Below are 17,247 nucleotides of genomic sequence, written 5' to 3'. Positions count from 1 at the left end.
AATGTGAAGAACAAGTGCCGGACTGTTTGAGTGGTTAATATATTTTTAAAATAATAATGGTGATTTAACCAGGCAAATTAGTGGTTTTGTAAATTTTGAAGGTGATTAATGCAGCTGAAAATAAGAAAATGGCTTTCTTTTTTCTTTTTTTTTTTTTAAGTGAGACAGTCTCACTTTTTCACCCTTGATAGAGTACTGAGGAGTCATAGCTCACAGCAACTTCAAACTCTTGGGCTCAAGCGATTCCCTTGCCTCAGACTCCCTAGTAGCTAGGACTATAGGTGCCCACCACAATGCCTGGTCTTTTTTTTTGTTTAGCAGGCCCAGGCCAGGTTCGAACCCATCAGCCCTGGAGTATGTGGCCAGTGCCCTAACCACTGAGCCACGGGCACCCCAAGAAAATGGCTTTCTAGCACTTTTTCATGGAGAAAAAAATTAGAACTTAGATGATAAACTGAAACAGTGAGCAACAGGAATAATGTCAAGTCACTTTCATATAAGCATAATGTGTTCTAGGAGTTAGCTATACCTATGCATATGTATTGGATATCTAAAAGTACATTTAGAGGAGGAAATAGTTAATGTTCCAGAAAATTAAGAATAGGGTGGTGCCCGTGGCTCAGTGGGTAGGGCACCAGCCATATACCTCTGGGGCTGGCGGGTTTGAACCTGGCCCAGGCCAGCTAAAACTACAATGATAACTGCAACAAAAAAATAGCTGGGCATTTTGGTGGGCGCCTGTAGTCCCAGCTACTTGGTACTTGGGAGGCTGATGCAAGAGAATTGCTTAAGCCCAAGAGTTTGAGGTTGCTGTGAGCTGTGATGTCACAGCACTCTACTGAAGGCAACAAAGTGAGAAGGTCTCAAAAAAAAAGAAAAGAAAATTCAGAATAAAAAATGTTATTTTATATGCTCTAGGATTATCTAAGTACCCAATATAGCATACTTTTTTCTTTTCTTTCTTTAAACTTTGTAGGAATATCTTTGGGCATTTTTTTGTTCGATTGCTATTGCTTCATTATTCTCTGAAATAGCTGTAAGAAGGTGGTATCTTAGAAAACTAATTTTTGTTTTGTTCCCTGAAGGGATATTTTCACACATTTGTTTGATTCTTTGTCAGAGTAAATTCTTTGGGCTTGCATATTAAATCAGTTTAAATAAACAATGATAAAACAATATTTGTTTTATAAATCTGAACCCTTTGTGCCTTCCAATATTTTCAGTGCTGCCTTATTTTTATCATGCTTTAAATGATAAGTATGCTAAACTAATAAATTTATTAATAAGCAGACATAGATAAAGGAAACCATGAGTCAAGGCCTTTCTTTTGTTGAAATTTAAAGATTTTATCAACCGAGAAGAATAATTGCTTTGGAGGAAATACATTCTTTTCAACATACTCTTTGAATTTGTTTTTCCATACTATTATTGCTATTAGGAAAATCTGGAGAAGATGGGGCCTCGTGTTCTGGATTTGCAATTAGAATTTGATGAACAGGCAGTTCTTATGGAGAATATAGTCTACCTGACAAATTCCCTTGAGGTAAGAAGACCGGGGATTATAATAACTAACTGGATTAAAACTATAGCTATAGCTGTAATCTAGTTCTTTTATTTTATAATAAAGTCATATGTAATATAACTTTATATGTGACTAATTTATAATTAATAATATTACATCTGACTAATTTATAATATAAATGCCTATATTACATATGACTAATTTATTTTTATTTTTATTTATTTATTTGTTTTTTTGAGACAGAGTCTCATTATATCACCCTTGGTAGAGTGCTGTGGCTTCACAGCTCATAGCAACCTTAAACTCTTGGATTTAAGCTATTCTCTTGCCTCACTCAGCCTCCCAAGCAGCTGGGACCACGGGCGCCTGCCACAATGCCCGGCTATTTTTTTGTTGTAGTTGTCATTGTTTTTTTTTAGCCAGCCCGGGCTGGGCTTGAACCCGTCAGCCTCGGTGCATGTGGCTGGCACCCTACCCACAGAGCTACAGGCACCACCTGTATAATAAACCTTTTTAGGGTGGCGCCTGTGACTAAACGGAGTAGGCGTTGGCCCCATATGCTGGAGGTGGCGGGTTCAAACCCAGCCCCGGCCAAAAACTGCAAAAAAAAAGAAACCTTTTTATAAACTTTTTCTTTGCCAGTTATATTAATCAAAAATATTTTTGGAGGGAAAGAGAATGGGCGGGTATAAGAGTTACAGGAAGGCTGGGCACAGTGGCTCATGCCTGTAATCCCAGCACTTTGGGAGTCTGAGGCAGGTGGATCACCTGAGCTCATGAGCTCGAGATCAGCCTGAGCTAGAATGAGACCCCGTCTCTAAAAATAGCTGGGTGTTGTGGCGGGCGCATGTCGTCCCAGCTACTTGGGAGGCTGAGGCAAGAGAATTGCTTGAGTCCAAGAGTTTGAGGTTGCTGTGAGCTTGTTATCACAGCTTTCTACCGAGGATAACAAGCGATACAGTGTCTCAAAAAAAAAAATTCATAGGAAGAAAAAATGATTTATCATTGTATTTCATTTATCAGTTATCTCTAATTTATCTGTAATTATTCAATTATATATAAAATACTAATTGTAAATATTTAGATATTTTCTCCAGATTATGTCCAAATGCTTTCTGTATCTCTCACATTATGGAATACTGTGTATTGTTTCTTTTCCCCTTTCCTTTTCAGACTTCAAATTGACAGAATTGAGTTAATTATAATCTGTGGTTGATGATTTATTATCATTGGTCTGTGCCTGGCTCTGTCTTTTTAAAATTGATAAATAGTAAAGATCTATAAATCTACTACCCAATCCAAGAATAGAATAGTACCCATAGCTTTCACATATCTGAGGTTTTCTTTTCATCCCCTTTTTCTGCCCCAGCCACAACATTATATGTAGATTTTAAATATGTTGTCTCTCAGATAATTTAGGCAGAAAGGAATGTAATTCATTATAGAGAACTGTTTTTTTTTTTTTTTTCTGGTTGCAGTTTGGCCGGGGCCGGGTTTGAACCCACCACCCTCGGTATATGGGGCCGGCACCCTACTCACTGAGCCACAGGCGCCGCCCCATTATAGAGAACTGTTAAAGGACTCAAAAAGTTCTAGTGATAATGAAGACACTAAAGCTAAAGAAAAATGCAGGCGCAGTTTGAATAAAATTGATTTGTGAAATATGGAGATAGAAGAAATTTCTAAATAAGCATTTTATTTTAAACGAGTTAATGAAATTGATAAATAGTAATAGCCAACTGTTTTATGTATATCTCTACACGTTCATATACATGTATATAAAAAACTCCTATTAGACAAGGGCTACGCACCTTTATATTTAGAGTCATGTTCTGACATGTGTAGTATGCTATATTTCTCAGCTTTTCTTCCATTTATTTAAGTGGAAGCCTTTAATTCTCAAATGATAAATTTCTGAACTTCTGTTTGTCTGAGTGGAAGGCTTTTATGCTGATTTCCATTTTCTTTTTTATTTTTTTTCACATTTTCTTTTATATGGCAGATAGATGCCAGATTTCATTATAGAAAATGGTAAACATGACTATATAATAATAAAACTATAAGACATCTAAGATGAGTATTAAATAGCTGATTATAGATTTCATTTAATATTTATATAGAAAATAATAAATTTGCACAGACCATTTCATGTTAAGTGGAGAACTTAGTTTTCTTGGTGAAATGAGGTGATGATTAATTCCAACTGTATTAAATGATACTAATGACTTCCATTTTTTCTCCTCTATTTAGCTAGAACACATAGAAGTCAAGTTTGCCTCTGAAGCAGAAGATAAAGTCAGGGAAGACTGTTGTCCTGGGAAACCACTTAATGTTTTTAAAACAGAAGTAAGTTGAAAGGATCTCACTGAATCATTGCATTTTAGAGCTAGAAGAGACCTTAGAGATCATTACATCTAAACCCTTCATTTTAAAGATGGAAGGAAGTAAGATCCAGAGAAATTAAGTAATTGGTTTATTCCAGGCCATGTCCTTTCTTAGGAATGGGGCTAGTCCTAAGGTGTACTAATTCCCTGGTTGGTACAATACTCACTTTTTCTTTATTATTATGAGTTTTGTCAGGTACTATTTGTGGGTTTGAAAAATAAAAATAATATTTTCGAATAATGATTTTTTATTAAGTAAATACAGTGCAAATTAAAATGTGAGTCCTTTTTAAACAGTGAAAAGGAGCTTTTGAAAATCAGATGAATCTTGGTTTGTTAAGGCTTTTTGGTATAACCCAGACTAATGAATGATCTTAAGTTATACTAGAATTGCTTTTTTCCCTCTTTTTTTTATTTTTTTATTTTTTTTTGGTTGTTATTAGTGAAGATAAATAGCTTTCAGAGGTTCTAAAGATTCTGTTTATTTAGTCTCAAAGTATCCATTCAAATTGGTAGCATTTGGCAAAGTCCAGGGGACTGTAATTGTGAGAGTCCATAAAATGTCCTTTTCTTGATAAGCAGAGGACTTAGATATGTTGTGTTATTTTTACCGTATTTAATTGAAAACCTAGCAAACAGAAAAAGTCTGTTTTGAAAGAATAAAGTAATTGTGATTATGGATGCTTCCCAAATTCTATCATCACATAATGAATATTCTCATTACATAAAGATACCGTGTTTTGGCTGGGCACAGTGGCTCATGCCTGTAATCCTAGCACTCTGGGAAGCCGAAGCAGGTGGATTGCTTGAGCTTAGACCAGTCTGAGAAGCACGAGACCTTCTGGGGGGGCCCATACTCAGCGGTTAGGATGACAGTCATATGCTCTGGGGCCGGTGGGTTCAAACCCAGCCTAGGCCTGCTAAACAAGCAAAAAAAAAAATAGCCAGGCATTGTGGTGGGCGCCTATAGTCCCAGCTACTTGGGAGGCTGAAGCAAGGGAATAACTTAAGCCTAAGAGTTTGAAGTTATTGTGAGTTGTGACGCCACGGCACTCTACCGAGGGGGCAACAAAGTGAGACTGTCTCAATTAAAAAAAAAAAAAAAGAGCCAGACCCCCATCTCTACTAAAAATAGAAAAACTAGGAAGGCATGGTGTGCATATTAAATCGTGTTCCTTATGCAAATAAATTTATTTCAAGCCATTTTCAAGTATTTCATTAAGATACACATTTGGCTTTTTCCACTTAATAAAGAGAGTTCTTGACTATATAGCAGCTATATGATGTGAGATCTAGTGTGACATGGAACTGGTTTTAATCCTGCTCTTGCTACTTACCAGCTGTGCGACCAGCTTCTCATTTGTAAAAAAGAAGTCCAAAAGAACTACTTTTCAGGGTATGGAACTAATGTCTATAAAGTGCTTAGTAAAATGCCTGGTACATGATAGAAACTCAATGAATGATGGTGCTTATAGAAGAGAAAATGTAATTATTGTAATTTTCTATCACCAGTATGGATATATGTATCCATTTTTACCTAGGCATCAGACCTCTAAGGATATTATCTGTGAACTTGTGCAGCTTTTCTTTCATATTTGAGTGTGCTGTGGTCATGATTTTAGAATACTAGAATTACAAATCTGTCTTTCAATACTAGAATTACATCTGTCTCTGTTAAAAATGTAACAGAGATTTTTCCATCCCTGGGCAGTATTCAAGTTTGATTTTCTATAACAATTATTTTCTATTTTCTAGCCTGGTGTGTCAGTTTCCTTAGTGAATCCTCAACCATTCAATGGTCACTTCTCAACCAAAATTGAAATCAGGCAAGGTGATAACTGTGATTCCGTAATTAGGCGTTTAATGAAGATGGACCGAGGAATCAAAGGTAAACGGTTTCCTTGAAGCTCACATTTGGCAGTAGCTTGGGATTTGATGAGTTTTAAGCAGGGCGTTGGGGGTGGGGAAGAAGAGTAACTGGTTTCTTAGGAGCAGTTGTGTAGTATTATGGAAAAAGCATTGGGCCCACGATCAGGAAACCTATATTTTTGGGGAGGTTCTATGGCTAGGTATCTTGTTAATTTTACAATATCACTTAAGCTTTTTTTTTTTAATTTAATTTTTTCTTTTTAGAGACAGGGTCTGGCTATGTCATCTAGGCTGGAGTGCAGTGCTGTGGTTATAGCTCATAATAGCCTGGACTCCTGGGTTCAAGCAGTCCTCCTGCCTCAGCCCCCCAAGTAGCTAGGACCACTGGACGTGGCTAAGTTTTTATTTTTTGTAGAGATAGGCTCTCATAGTGTTGCCCAGGCTGATCTCAGACTCCTCACCTCAGGTGGTCCACCCACCTTGGCCTCCCAAAGTGCAGGAATTTACAGGCGTGAGCTACCATGTATGGCTTAAACTTTAAATGAATTTTTCTTTTAGTAAATTGAGCACACTGGGTTAGATATTTTTCTAAGATTCCATCCACCTAGTTCTAAAATTATAACAAATGATTTCTGTCTTTCAGAATTTCTTTGGAATTAAGCACTACATACCTTTAATATTCTAAATTATCATCCCCAGCTGGGTCTCTTCCTGGGAAAAGAAGAGAAACACAGTAAAAATGATTGAGTGTGTTAGGAGGCGCCTGTGGCTCTGAGGAGTGGCGGGCTGGCCCCATATATTAGATGGAGGTGGTGGGTTCAAACCCGGCCCTGGCCAAAAACTGCAAAATAAATAAATAAATAAAAAGATTGAGTGTGCCATATATTTGCCATTTAATCCTTTACAGTCCTATAACATAGAAGGGATTGCTATTATTTCCCTTGTACAGGAGATGAAATGGAGGCTCAGAAAAGCGAAGTAACTTGCTGAGTGTGTTTCACTAGTAAATCCTGGAGCTAGAATTCAAACTCAGGTCTAATTGATCTCAAAGCTCATATTTTTTCTTCTGAAGTCTAAATAGTATTCTTTCTGATAAAATATGCAAATGTTAATGTCTTATCAAGATCAAGTTTATATCTTCTGTGATTAGATTCAATGTAATAATTTCTAGCTTTCTTTTTCATCACTCAGCCGGTTCCTAGACTAAGCAGATTGTGAAGGGTGTTAGTGTGTCTCTGTATTATTTTTCTTACAAATTCTGAAGAAAAATTAATGTTGAGATTCTCTATTTGGGATTATCTTTCTTTTTTCTTTTTGATAGCAGTCAAAAGTTGATTGGGGCTCGGTGCCTGTGGCTCAAGCTGCTAAGGCGCCAGCCACATACATCTGAGCTGGTGGGTTCTAATCCAGCCTGGGCCCACCAAACAACAATGACGGCTGCAACCAAAAAATAGCCAGGCGTTGTGGCAGGCGCCTGTAATCCCAGGTACTTGGGAGGCGGAGGCAGGAGAATCTCTTGAGCCTAGGAGTTGGAGGTTGCTGTGAGCTGTGATGCCATGGCCCTCTACCCAGGGTGACAGCTTGAGGCTCTGTCTCCAAAAAAAAAAAAAAAATGTTGATTGGGCCACTTTTGATCACTGTAACCATTTTCTACGAAAATTCTCAGATAGTAAGTTAACTTAAAGAAGTATATTGAAGGTGGTGTGATAATATTATTCCATTGAAATAGAATACTTGAAATAGCCCTTTGGAATTCATTCTGCCATTATTTTATGTTCTCTTAAAGTTTGTCTCTCTTCTGTGGATATTTATTGAAACACTAACACATGTAATATATGTAGAAACAACTGTATGTCCTGGGGCTTGGGGAGTCCATACAGCACTGTTAGATAGCAGCTGCATCTAGCGAAGGGGTAGGGGACTAAGCTGCTGTGCTGTAATCACCATCTGAGGAGAAGCTGCAGATGCAGTAAGAAAGGAACAGATACAATTAGAACTCTCAAAGTACAAGAAACAAGCAGGACCTGAGAACTTGGAAGCCGCTTTGTGGTTTGTCATTTTTATTGCATATATTCAATTGTGATATTTTGTGAGTACTCTTAGCTTGAAAAGCAAGGCCTTGAAGGCTTTTAAAGAAAATAGATATTTGTGTGGATACTGGGTGGGATTATTATGAAGCTGTCACACATGAGCGAATGTATTCCTGTATTGAAAACTGTGTAATACAATGTTAAATCTTTTTTCTTTTTCTAATGTGTTGACATATAGCACTGACTAGGTTCTGCTAAATTGTACTGAAATGTGTTTACTATCTCTTGTCTTTTCTCACTCAGCTTCTGGAATAATTCTTACCTCCTTTATCATATTAGCAGTGAATAACACTATCATAAAATGTTTTTAAGTTTGGTATTAGTAGCTGTTGTAAAGTTTAGCAAATGAAAACATCAGGGGGAATTTAAAATTGATATTCCTGTAAATATCTACAGAAGAGATCTGACTTTGATACTTGTCCAAAAGCCTTCAAGATGCTTTGATATCCGAATGGGCTGAATATATAAGTATATGAGATGGAAGAGGAGTTAAATTCAATAACTGTGGTTCTTGGTCTGTTTGCTATGATAGCCAGCAAGTTGTCTAATTAGTGCCAATTGCTCTAAGGTCCAGGAGGAACTGTGTACTAAAACCATCCTTTCACTCCACGAAGGCCACTGACCAACTGTTTGATGATAATGAATTTAAATCACTCGCAACCAATGCCATTTATGAACTAGTAACTTGGAGGTGAAAAGCTTCATTGCACATTATCAATCCCTAGGGATTGTGAATCACTTTCATCTTTTCTCTAAGGGCCTTGAATCTTGTGTGGTTTCGGAGTTAAATTTTAATGTTTTTAATGATAAGAGAAGTCTGGGATAAGAAAAGATAGTAAAGCCACTAAGAAAGCTCCAAAAATTTATTGACAGTAATGAACTACATGGTGAAACATCAAAGCAAATGTATGTTGTCACTTAGAAGTCTGATTGAGTATTAAGGCTTCTTTGAGACAGTTTGATTTAGAATTGCTTGGGATGATAGGGAGGTCTGTTTCAGAAAGAGAGAGGGAGGAAGTAAGGAGGAGAAAGAGAGAGAGGTGTAGAGAGGCAGATCAGTAAAATGCCTTATGCCTAAAATCTGCTGGCAGGACTTGTCATTGCCTCTATTGTGAAATTCTTAGTACCCTTGATGTGCAAGTTGAATTGGAATAGCTGTTAAAATGAATTGTATGCTTTCCCCAAATAAGATTATGGCTGTCAAGAAGACTGTGCCTGCTCCTTTCCCATTTTTATTTTCAGGGCTTGTGCTATGTCAGGGAATGGATTGTGTGGTCTCTGCAGAGGCTCTCAGACAGGGTTTGCTTTTGTGGTAGTCTCCGGTAATTGCTCTATAAGCCCCAAGATCCCATCTCAAAACTTTCAGTCCTTCAGTTTTTGTTTCCCAAAGAAATCACAATGCATGGATAACTTATATTCCTGGCACAGCCGCCAGCTGCAGTAATGTTTCCTTTTATATCTTATCCCTCTCATGCTAAGCTTTGTACTCCTGAGTCAATGTGAGGCAGCACATCTCATAGACCACCCAGAGATCTGTTTCAGAAAGGAGTAGGAAGTATTCAGAAAATATCTTCTTTTTCTATGTATCAATACACTTAAAACAAGGCATAAACCCAGAATCAGAATTCTTAGTCATTTCTGATATTTTTTCCACCACATGAAATAAAATTGTTGGGAAGTCTCTGAATTGCTGAAATAAATAAATTTTTCTTGGGCTTAGTTGGCAAGATCATCATATCATAAATTTATTTAAGGGACAGGTGCTTTTTCTGCCAGGAGCCATCTTATCAGCTTGTACAAGAGCAGATGAGGAAGATCTCAAGCAGAATAGGTATTTGGAGCTCATTCTAAAGCTTAAAATTTTAAAAGCTGTGCCCTTTTCCTTTGTCCTCCTCCTCCTCTCCTTGTCTGTCATAAACTTAATACAAATGCTTTTATTTTTTGAGCAAAATGAGAAACTAGTAGTGCTATTTCTTAGAGTACTAATTATTTCTCCAAAAGGATCTCCAAGAAAAGCCACAGCTCTTATGGTTTAGTGTATTCCAGGAAGCACAAGAAAAGGAATAAAGTTTTAGACTTTTTGACATTCTATGGAATGGTCAATTTAAGCACATAGGGAATTATTTGAGAGTCCACATAGGATGATGGTCAAAAATAAACTCAACTTTTTCTCTCATGGTTTATAATTCCAAGAGATGTGTTATACAGAATCTCTGACAGTTTGGGTAAAAGCTGAAAACAGATGAAGATTTATTAGATTTTAGCCTTGTTCCTGAGATTAGGTACTATTTAATGATCTGATGAAAATATTTTTGTTTAGATGTAACAGCTAGCGTGTTTAAAATGTGAATTGTCAGATTCATTCATGAGTTTGAGTCAGTGATTGTAATTTTTTTTTTTTTTTTTTTTTGAGACAAAGTCTCACTCTACTGCTCAGTGCTAGAGTGCTGTGGCATCATCATAGCCTCCAGCTCCTGGGTTCAAACTCCTGCCTCACTCCTCCTGCTTGGGACCACAGGTGCCCACTACAACACCTGGCTAATTTTTTCATTTTTAGTAGACATAGGGGTGGGGGTCTTGCTTTTGCTCAGACTGTTCTGGAATTCAGGTGATTCTCCCATCTTGGCCTCCTAAAATGAGAGAATTATAGGCATGAATGGGCCACTGCACCCAACCCAGTGACTGTAATTAAATGCTCATATTGATAATCTCTTTTGCTATAGACCTTTCCAAAGTGAAACTGATGAGATTTGATGATCCACTTTTGGGACCTCGACGAGTTCCTGTCCTAGGAAAAGAGCACACTGAGAAGACCCCTATTTCTGAGCATGCTGTTTTCGATGTGGACCTTGTGAGCAAGAAAGTTTATCTCACTGAAAATGGGCTACAGGCAGATATTGGTGATACCATTATCTATCTAGTTCATTAAACTCCTGTATGTTGGATATTTATTCTGGTTTTTAGTGATGCTACTACTATCCTGATTCTGCCTACTGACTCTCTATGAGAACTTTAGGCTAGACCAAATAGATTTCATGTTTAACCATTAAATTCTGCATGTATCCACAATTATACCAAGTCATCTTTTATTCCTGGTCCTAATAAAATTTTTTCTTCTTCTTTGGATGTCTAAGAGAAATGGTTTGTGCTATACTTTTTTTTTTAAATGAATGTATATTGTTTTTATGCATACTGTTAATGAAGGCTAAGGGGTATCTAACAACTTTTTATAGTATATTCTCTTATGGAGTTAGCTGTCTTTTTAAAAAAGAAAATAAAGTAAATTAGACAGCTAATTCTGTGTTCAATTAAAGGAAATCTTATGATGTTTTAAAAGAAAAAATGACAATATTTTGACTTGACTGTAATCACTAAGTATTTTGTGTGAAGAGTGAATAGGTTCTACATTCTATTAGACTTTTTAAAGCTTTAACATATTCAAGTTAACAACCAACAATGGTTTTTTCAAGGCTAATATCAATAGTTAAGTTTATTTCATCTACACTAAATTTAGGCATTTAAAAAGATTTCCCCCCACCTTCAAAATAATGCATTTACCAAATTTGTCTTGAATCCAGTTGTGTTTGAAGGTTAAGCTGTGATTATATTAAATTTTTTTTAATTTTATTCTTGCTACAACGTTTTTTAATATTGTGTATACCATCTATTTTTCAGATAAGGAAAAAATGTAAGGCATCAAGTAGCGAAGAAGGAAAATATTTCTTTCTTTTTTTTTTTTTATGGGTTTAACATGGAGAAAGACTAATTTTGATAATCCAAGGGAACCTGAACTCTGACTTTGAGGTCATGTAAACAGATTTATTGAGCTTCCTTTTAAAGATTATTAGGTCTAGGTGGATGTTTTGTCATGGAGTATTAAAGTGAATCATAAAGTATTAGAACTGAAAGGTCCCTTAGGAATAGTCAAGTACAAATCATTTATCTGATAGGAACAGGCAGTATGGCATAGTGGGGGAAGATTACTTACTCTGAAGTCAGACTAGCCAGGTTAGATTTCTTGTTCTTCCATTTGCTACTTGAGTGTTCTTGGCCAGTTACCCAGAGCCTCAGTTTCTTCATCTATAAAATGGAACTAATAATGGCACCTGCTTTGCAGGCTTATTGTGAGATGTTTAGAGGAGATTTGATCTAGGAAAACCTTAAACATAGTACATTGCCTAGCAAGTAGTAAGCCTTTAGTAGAGTTACTAATGAAGAAGAAGAAGGACACACCAGGGCACATTGGCTTAAGATTGCTGTAAGCTGGAATTGTGTCCTTGTCACTGGCTTTTCTGAGGCAGCTGTTTGCATCCCTCTAGGTTCTTTTGCTGCTGTCTGCAATCTGTGTAGCCTTAGTTCCTAAATCAAGCCTACTCACAGTTAACTTAGGTGAATTAAACTATGCATGCTTGGCAAAAAAAGGAGAAAGGAAAATAATTATTATGTTGTCAGTGATTATACCCATTTTATCAAATGAGCTTATGAACCTGTGCTGCTTTGGATTAAGTGTGAGTGGGGATTCATGGATCTTCTGTTCTTTGTCTCAATGCCTATGTGCCTTTCTTAGAATGAGCTGCTTGCTAGGGTAAATATGCTTCTTATGTTTAAAGATACGTAGCTTAGTGGTTAGGACTCTGGCCACATGCACTGGGGCTGGTGGGTTCAAACTTGGCCCGGGCCTGCACAACAGTGACAACAATAACAAAAAAATAGCCAGGTATTGTGGCGGGCACCTGTAGTCCCAGCAACTTGGGAGACTGAGGCAAGAGAATCACTTAAACCCAAGAGTTTGAGGTTGCTGTTAGCTGTGACGCCCCTAAACTGAGTGCGACATAATAAAACTCTGTTTCAGAAAAAAAAAAAAAAGATACATAAGTTTTGTACAAGGAGGCCGTAAAGCATAAGCCGATTACTTCATCTGGACTCAACTGAAGAAACAGGAATTCGTTGCAAGGCTGAAGGAAAAATAGTATATTAGTGCCTTTCTAAAAGATTTTAACTCTTTTAAAAAGTTTTGAAATACAATGTACATACACAAAAAGTAAAAGACAAAAAATAATATAATTTACACAAATGAACCCCGTTTCCCCCCTTTCAAAAAAGGAACTTAGCAATAAAGCAAACACCTGTGTAAATCACCAACCAGCTGGTGTGCTTCAGGTGGCCATGTGAAGAATCAGGTCTAGGATTAAAAGTGGCTTACTTAGTGGAAGGGGGAGGGGGAGATGGATAAATTTACATACTCTCTGGGTAAAGGGCATACTTGCAACTTGGATTTCAAATGTGCAAAAGCAAATTATGTAACTAAAATGTCTGTACTTCTGTAATCTGAAATTTCAAAAAAGTGATAATTTGCTCAAGGTCCTATATACTAGAGGCAGAGTTGAATTTAGAGCCCTAGCTTTCAGTGTTCTCAGTTTATTGGAGCACACTTACTAGATAACAGAATTCAGGCATGGAAAGCAGTATGCATTTACCCAGGGCTGGTGTTCTCAGGGCCATCAGGAGGTCAGAGAAGGAAGGAGTTTATAGTAGACTGTAGTCAGATGAGACTTCACAGGTGAGGTGGGATGCAGGGGATAATTACTGGGATTAGAGTAGGGCCACCTTCCTAGGTCTCAAACTGTGGATAAGGGCTTGGAGGTAAAAACAAATATATGGCTTATTTTGGAGATGGTATCAGGAATGGAATGTTTATCTGGAGAAGAGTAGGAGAAAAACTGGAAACAGGTAAGTAAATTGGGCCTTGTTGTAAATGTTGGATTCCAGGGTGAAATTTGAAGTGTAAGTCAATCGTGGAGAGTCATTGCAGATTTCCGAAGTGGGAATAAGATTGACATTCCCTTCATGTCTTCAGTAGTCTAAAGCAGTGTGCCTATCTAGTTTTTTTCTTGAAAAATTCAAGATTATTTATTAAATGTCTATGTGTCTGGCTGTAGTAGGCATATATCTGATACTTGGTTAAAACGTTTATCCTCTCTGGGTGGCGCCTGTGGCTCAGTAAGTAGGATGCCAGCCCCATATATTGAGGGTGGCAGGTTCAAACCTGGCCCCAGCCAAATTGCAACAATAACAATAACAACAAAAAAAAGCCGGGCATTGTGGCAGGCACCTGTAATCCCAGCTACTTGGGAGGCTGAGGCATGAAGATCACTTGAGCCCAGGAGTTTGAGGTTGCTGTGAGCTGTGATGCCATGGCACCGTACCAAGGGTGATAAAGTAAGACTCTGTCTCTATGGAAAAAAAAGCAAACAGAAAACTTTGTCCTCTCCCTAGTATCTTTGGATGTAACTTTACATTTATATTAGAAAATATTCCTCCTCCATGGCAGCGTTTGTGTCTCAGTGAGTAGGGCACCGGCCCCATATACTGAGGGTGGTGGGTTTAAACCCAGCCCCAGCCAAACTGCAATTAAAAAAAATAGCCAGGCATTGTGGCGGGCGCCTGTGGTCCCAGCTACTCGGGAGGCTGAGGCAGGAGAATTGCCTAAGCCTAAGAGCTGGAGGTTGCTGTAAGCTGTGATGCCACCGCACTCTACCGAGGGCGACAAAGTAAGACTCTGTCTCTTAAAAAAAAAAAAAAAACAAAAAAAGAAAATATTCCTCCTCCAAACTTGCAGCATCAGTTAGGTTTGTAATTGGCCTCTGTTATGCACCGAGCTTAATTATAAGAGGAAACAAAACAAAACAAAAACCAGTATAGGGCATAGTCCTTACTTCTAAGGGACTTAAGAAATGTGACAAAAGGAATACTTATTTTCACTTTGCAGGAGTGGGTGGTAATTTGTTCCTCTGTCCCTTGTATTTCTTACACTTGAAGGTAGGTCTAGAGTTATACTGTCCAGTGCTTTAGCCACTAGAGACATGTGTCTATAGAGCATTTGAAATGCGGCTAGTTCAAAGCAAAATGTGCTATAGTGTAGAATAAACAAATTTCAAAGACTTAGTGTGGTGAAAGGAAAGTAAAATATCTCAGTGATTCTTAAAATCTGGGTTACATGTGGAAATGGTATTGTTTTGAATATATTGGGTTAAATAAAATGCTATGTCAAAGTTAATTTCACCCCCCCTAAAAGTTTACTTCATCTTTCCTTTTTTTGTTTAATAAGCTTAATAGAAAATTTAAAATTGCTTATGTGGTTCAAATTATATTTCTTTTGGTCAGTGTGGTTTCAAGACTTGATGAAATATAGGTTAACATTAAGCATTACTTTAATTGCATCCTATCAAGAGATTCATAATATTAGTTTGTCCCGCTGTTTAGTGTCATTAAATTTTTTTGAGACAGAGTCCACTCTTTTCACCTTGGGGTTGAATGCTGTCATCAGAGCTCACAGCAACCTCAAACTCTTAGGCTTAAGAGATCCACATGCCTCAGCTTCCCTGGTAGCTGGGACTACAGGTACCTGCCATGATGCCCAGGTAATTTTTTTATTTTTAGTAGAGATGAGGTCTTGTTCTTGCTCAGACTGAGCTCAAGCAATCCACGCATCTGCGTCTCCCAGAGCTAGTGTGATAGTTGTGAGCCTCCACTCCCAGCCTAGTGATATTAAACTTGATAATTTACATAATTCTCCATGTTGAAGATATTATACATTTTGATCACTTCCAGGACATTCTATTGTAAAGACATGTTTGTTAAAATCACTTCCAGAGAGTTTATTTTATTTTATTTTATTTAATTTATGAGACAGAGTCTCACTCTGTGCCCTGGGTAGAGTGCCATGGCATCTCAGTCTCTTCGGCTCATGTGATCCTCTTGCTTCAGCCTCCCCAGTAGCTGGGACTGTAGGCGTCCACCACAAGGCCTGGCTACTTTTTCTATTTTTAGTAGAGGTGGGGTCTTGCTCTTGCTGAGGCTGGTCTGAAACTCCTGAGCTCAAGCAATCCACCTGCCTCGGCCTCCCAGAGTACTAGGATTACAGTAGCTACAGCGCCCTGCCTACTTCCAGAGATTTTATTATAAAGGTCCTTTTTTTTTTTTTTAAACAGTTTCAGAACTTCCAATTGTAAAGAAGCATTTCGAGTACTTCTGGAACTCTTCATAAGTAAGATATATTTTCTGTCTTGCTGTCAGAAATATATGGAGTTCTACTTTGGCACCTTGAGAATATTGTGTTCCCAGTCTTTTTTATCTAATGGTTTTTTTGCCCCTTGAACATTTCTTACAAGTTACAATGCTGGGGGCTGTGCAAAATGGTGACTTTCTCATGGTATCATTTTTTTCAAAAGTAGTTGGCATTCTTCTGTAAACATTTTTTTCTTTTTTCTCCTTTTCAATTATTTTTATTTTATTTATTTTTTTGAGACAGAGTCTCATTATGTCACCCTTGGTTGGGTGCTGTGACATCACAGCTCACAGCAACCTCAACTCTTAGGCTTAAGTGATTCTCTTGCCTCAGCCTCCCAAGTAGCTGGGACTACAGGCGTCCACCACAACGCTCAGCTATTTTTTTGTTGTAGTTGTCATTGTTGTTTGGCAGGCCTGGGTTGCCAGCTCCAGTGTATGTGGCCGGCACCCTAGCCGCTGAGCTACAGGCCCTGAACCTTTCAATTATTTTTAAGCTGCTTAGCACGTGGATCGATCATTTCATATTATAGATGTTTGATTAGAAAAGTTGGGTACAGGCGGCACCTGTGGCTCAAAGGAGTAGGGCGCCGGCCCCATATGCCGGAGGTGGCTGGTTCAAACCCAGCCCCGGCCAAAAAAAAAAAAAAAGAAGGGTACAAATGAAATTTTAAAATAAAGAATCATAGCTTACACGTACAGTTAATTGTTCACTCTTCAAAGGAATCTTACTGTAAATTTTTTTGCAACGCTAGTATCACCTCTTAATTTCTGTTATTCTCATAAACCTGAATTTCATGTATAGTATATTTATTTTGCAAATTACTGAGAACCAATTATGTGCCAGACACTGTGGCAAGCCCTTGGAATAGAGTGGTAAGCAGAAGAAACACAGCTGTTCTTAATATGGGGTGCATTCTTATAGTTAAGAAGAACCCTGAGAATGAAGGCAAGTCATCAAACTGGGTCTGAGGAATCTTGATTTGGAAGGTATAAAGTATTACAGGGTTTTGTTAATGACCCTGTTCAAGTAAATGCCTTGAAGTTCAGAGCCCTAAACAATCATTACCTGTGGGTCTGATGAAAGGGCAATATCTTCCTGTTGTCTTTTTAATGTAATGTTGACTTATGATCACAGATTCCTTCTAAAGTTATTCCCCAGTGTTTCTGGGGTTTACACATCCATAGGGCTTGTCCTAGAGGCATACTTAGACCCTAGAGAATTCAGAGCTTTTGGGAGGTCATCACCAGCCAAGCCCTGATTTGTTCACTAGATTCCATATGGTCTGGGTAGAAAAGCAGCACCACTTGCCTA

At 37.8% G+C, this 17,247-nt stretch overlaps 1 protein-coding gene across 2 annotated transcripts in view; it reads left to right on the top strand.

Moving 5' to 3' along the window:
* Positions 1-17,247, top strand: part of LARS1 (leucyl-tRNA synthetase 1) — a 124,458-nt gene that overhangs the window by 71,288 nt on the left and 35,923 nt on the right. The window contains exons 29-32 of one of the 2 annotated variants that reach the window (XM_053565939.1): positions 1,439-1,543; positions 3,773-3,868; positions 5,662-5,794; positions 10,589-10,716. In XM_053565939.1, coding sequence (XP_053421914.1) covers positions 1,439-1,543; positions 3,773-3,868; positions 5,662-5,794; positions 10,589-10,716 — 462 coding nt within the window. Of the gene's footprint in view, positions 1-1,438; positions 1,544-3,772; positions 3,869-5,661; positions 5,795-10,588; positions 10,989-17,247 lie in introns of those variants that run through there. The other variant, XM_053565938.1, reaches the window with a different exon arrangement.

The sequence above is a fragment of the Nycticebus coucang genome, chromosome 17 (assembly GCF_027406575.1).
Source record: "Nycticebus coucang isolate mNycCou1 chromosome 17, mNycCou1.pri, whole genome shotgun sequence".
Lineage (NCBI taxonomy): Eukaryota > Metazoa > Chordata > Mammalia > Primates > Lorisidae > Nycticebus > Nycticebus coucang.
The sequence above is the reverse complement of the archived record's forward strand: the minus strand, read 5'-3'. Positions and strand labels throughout refer to the sequence as shown.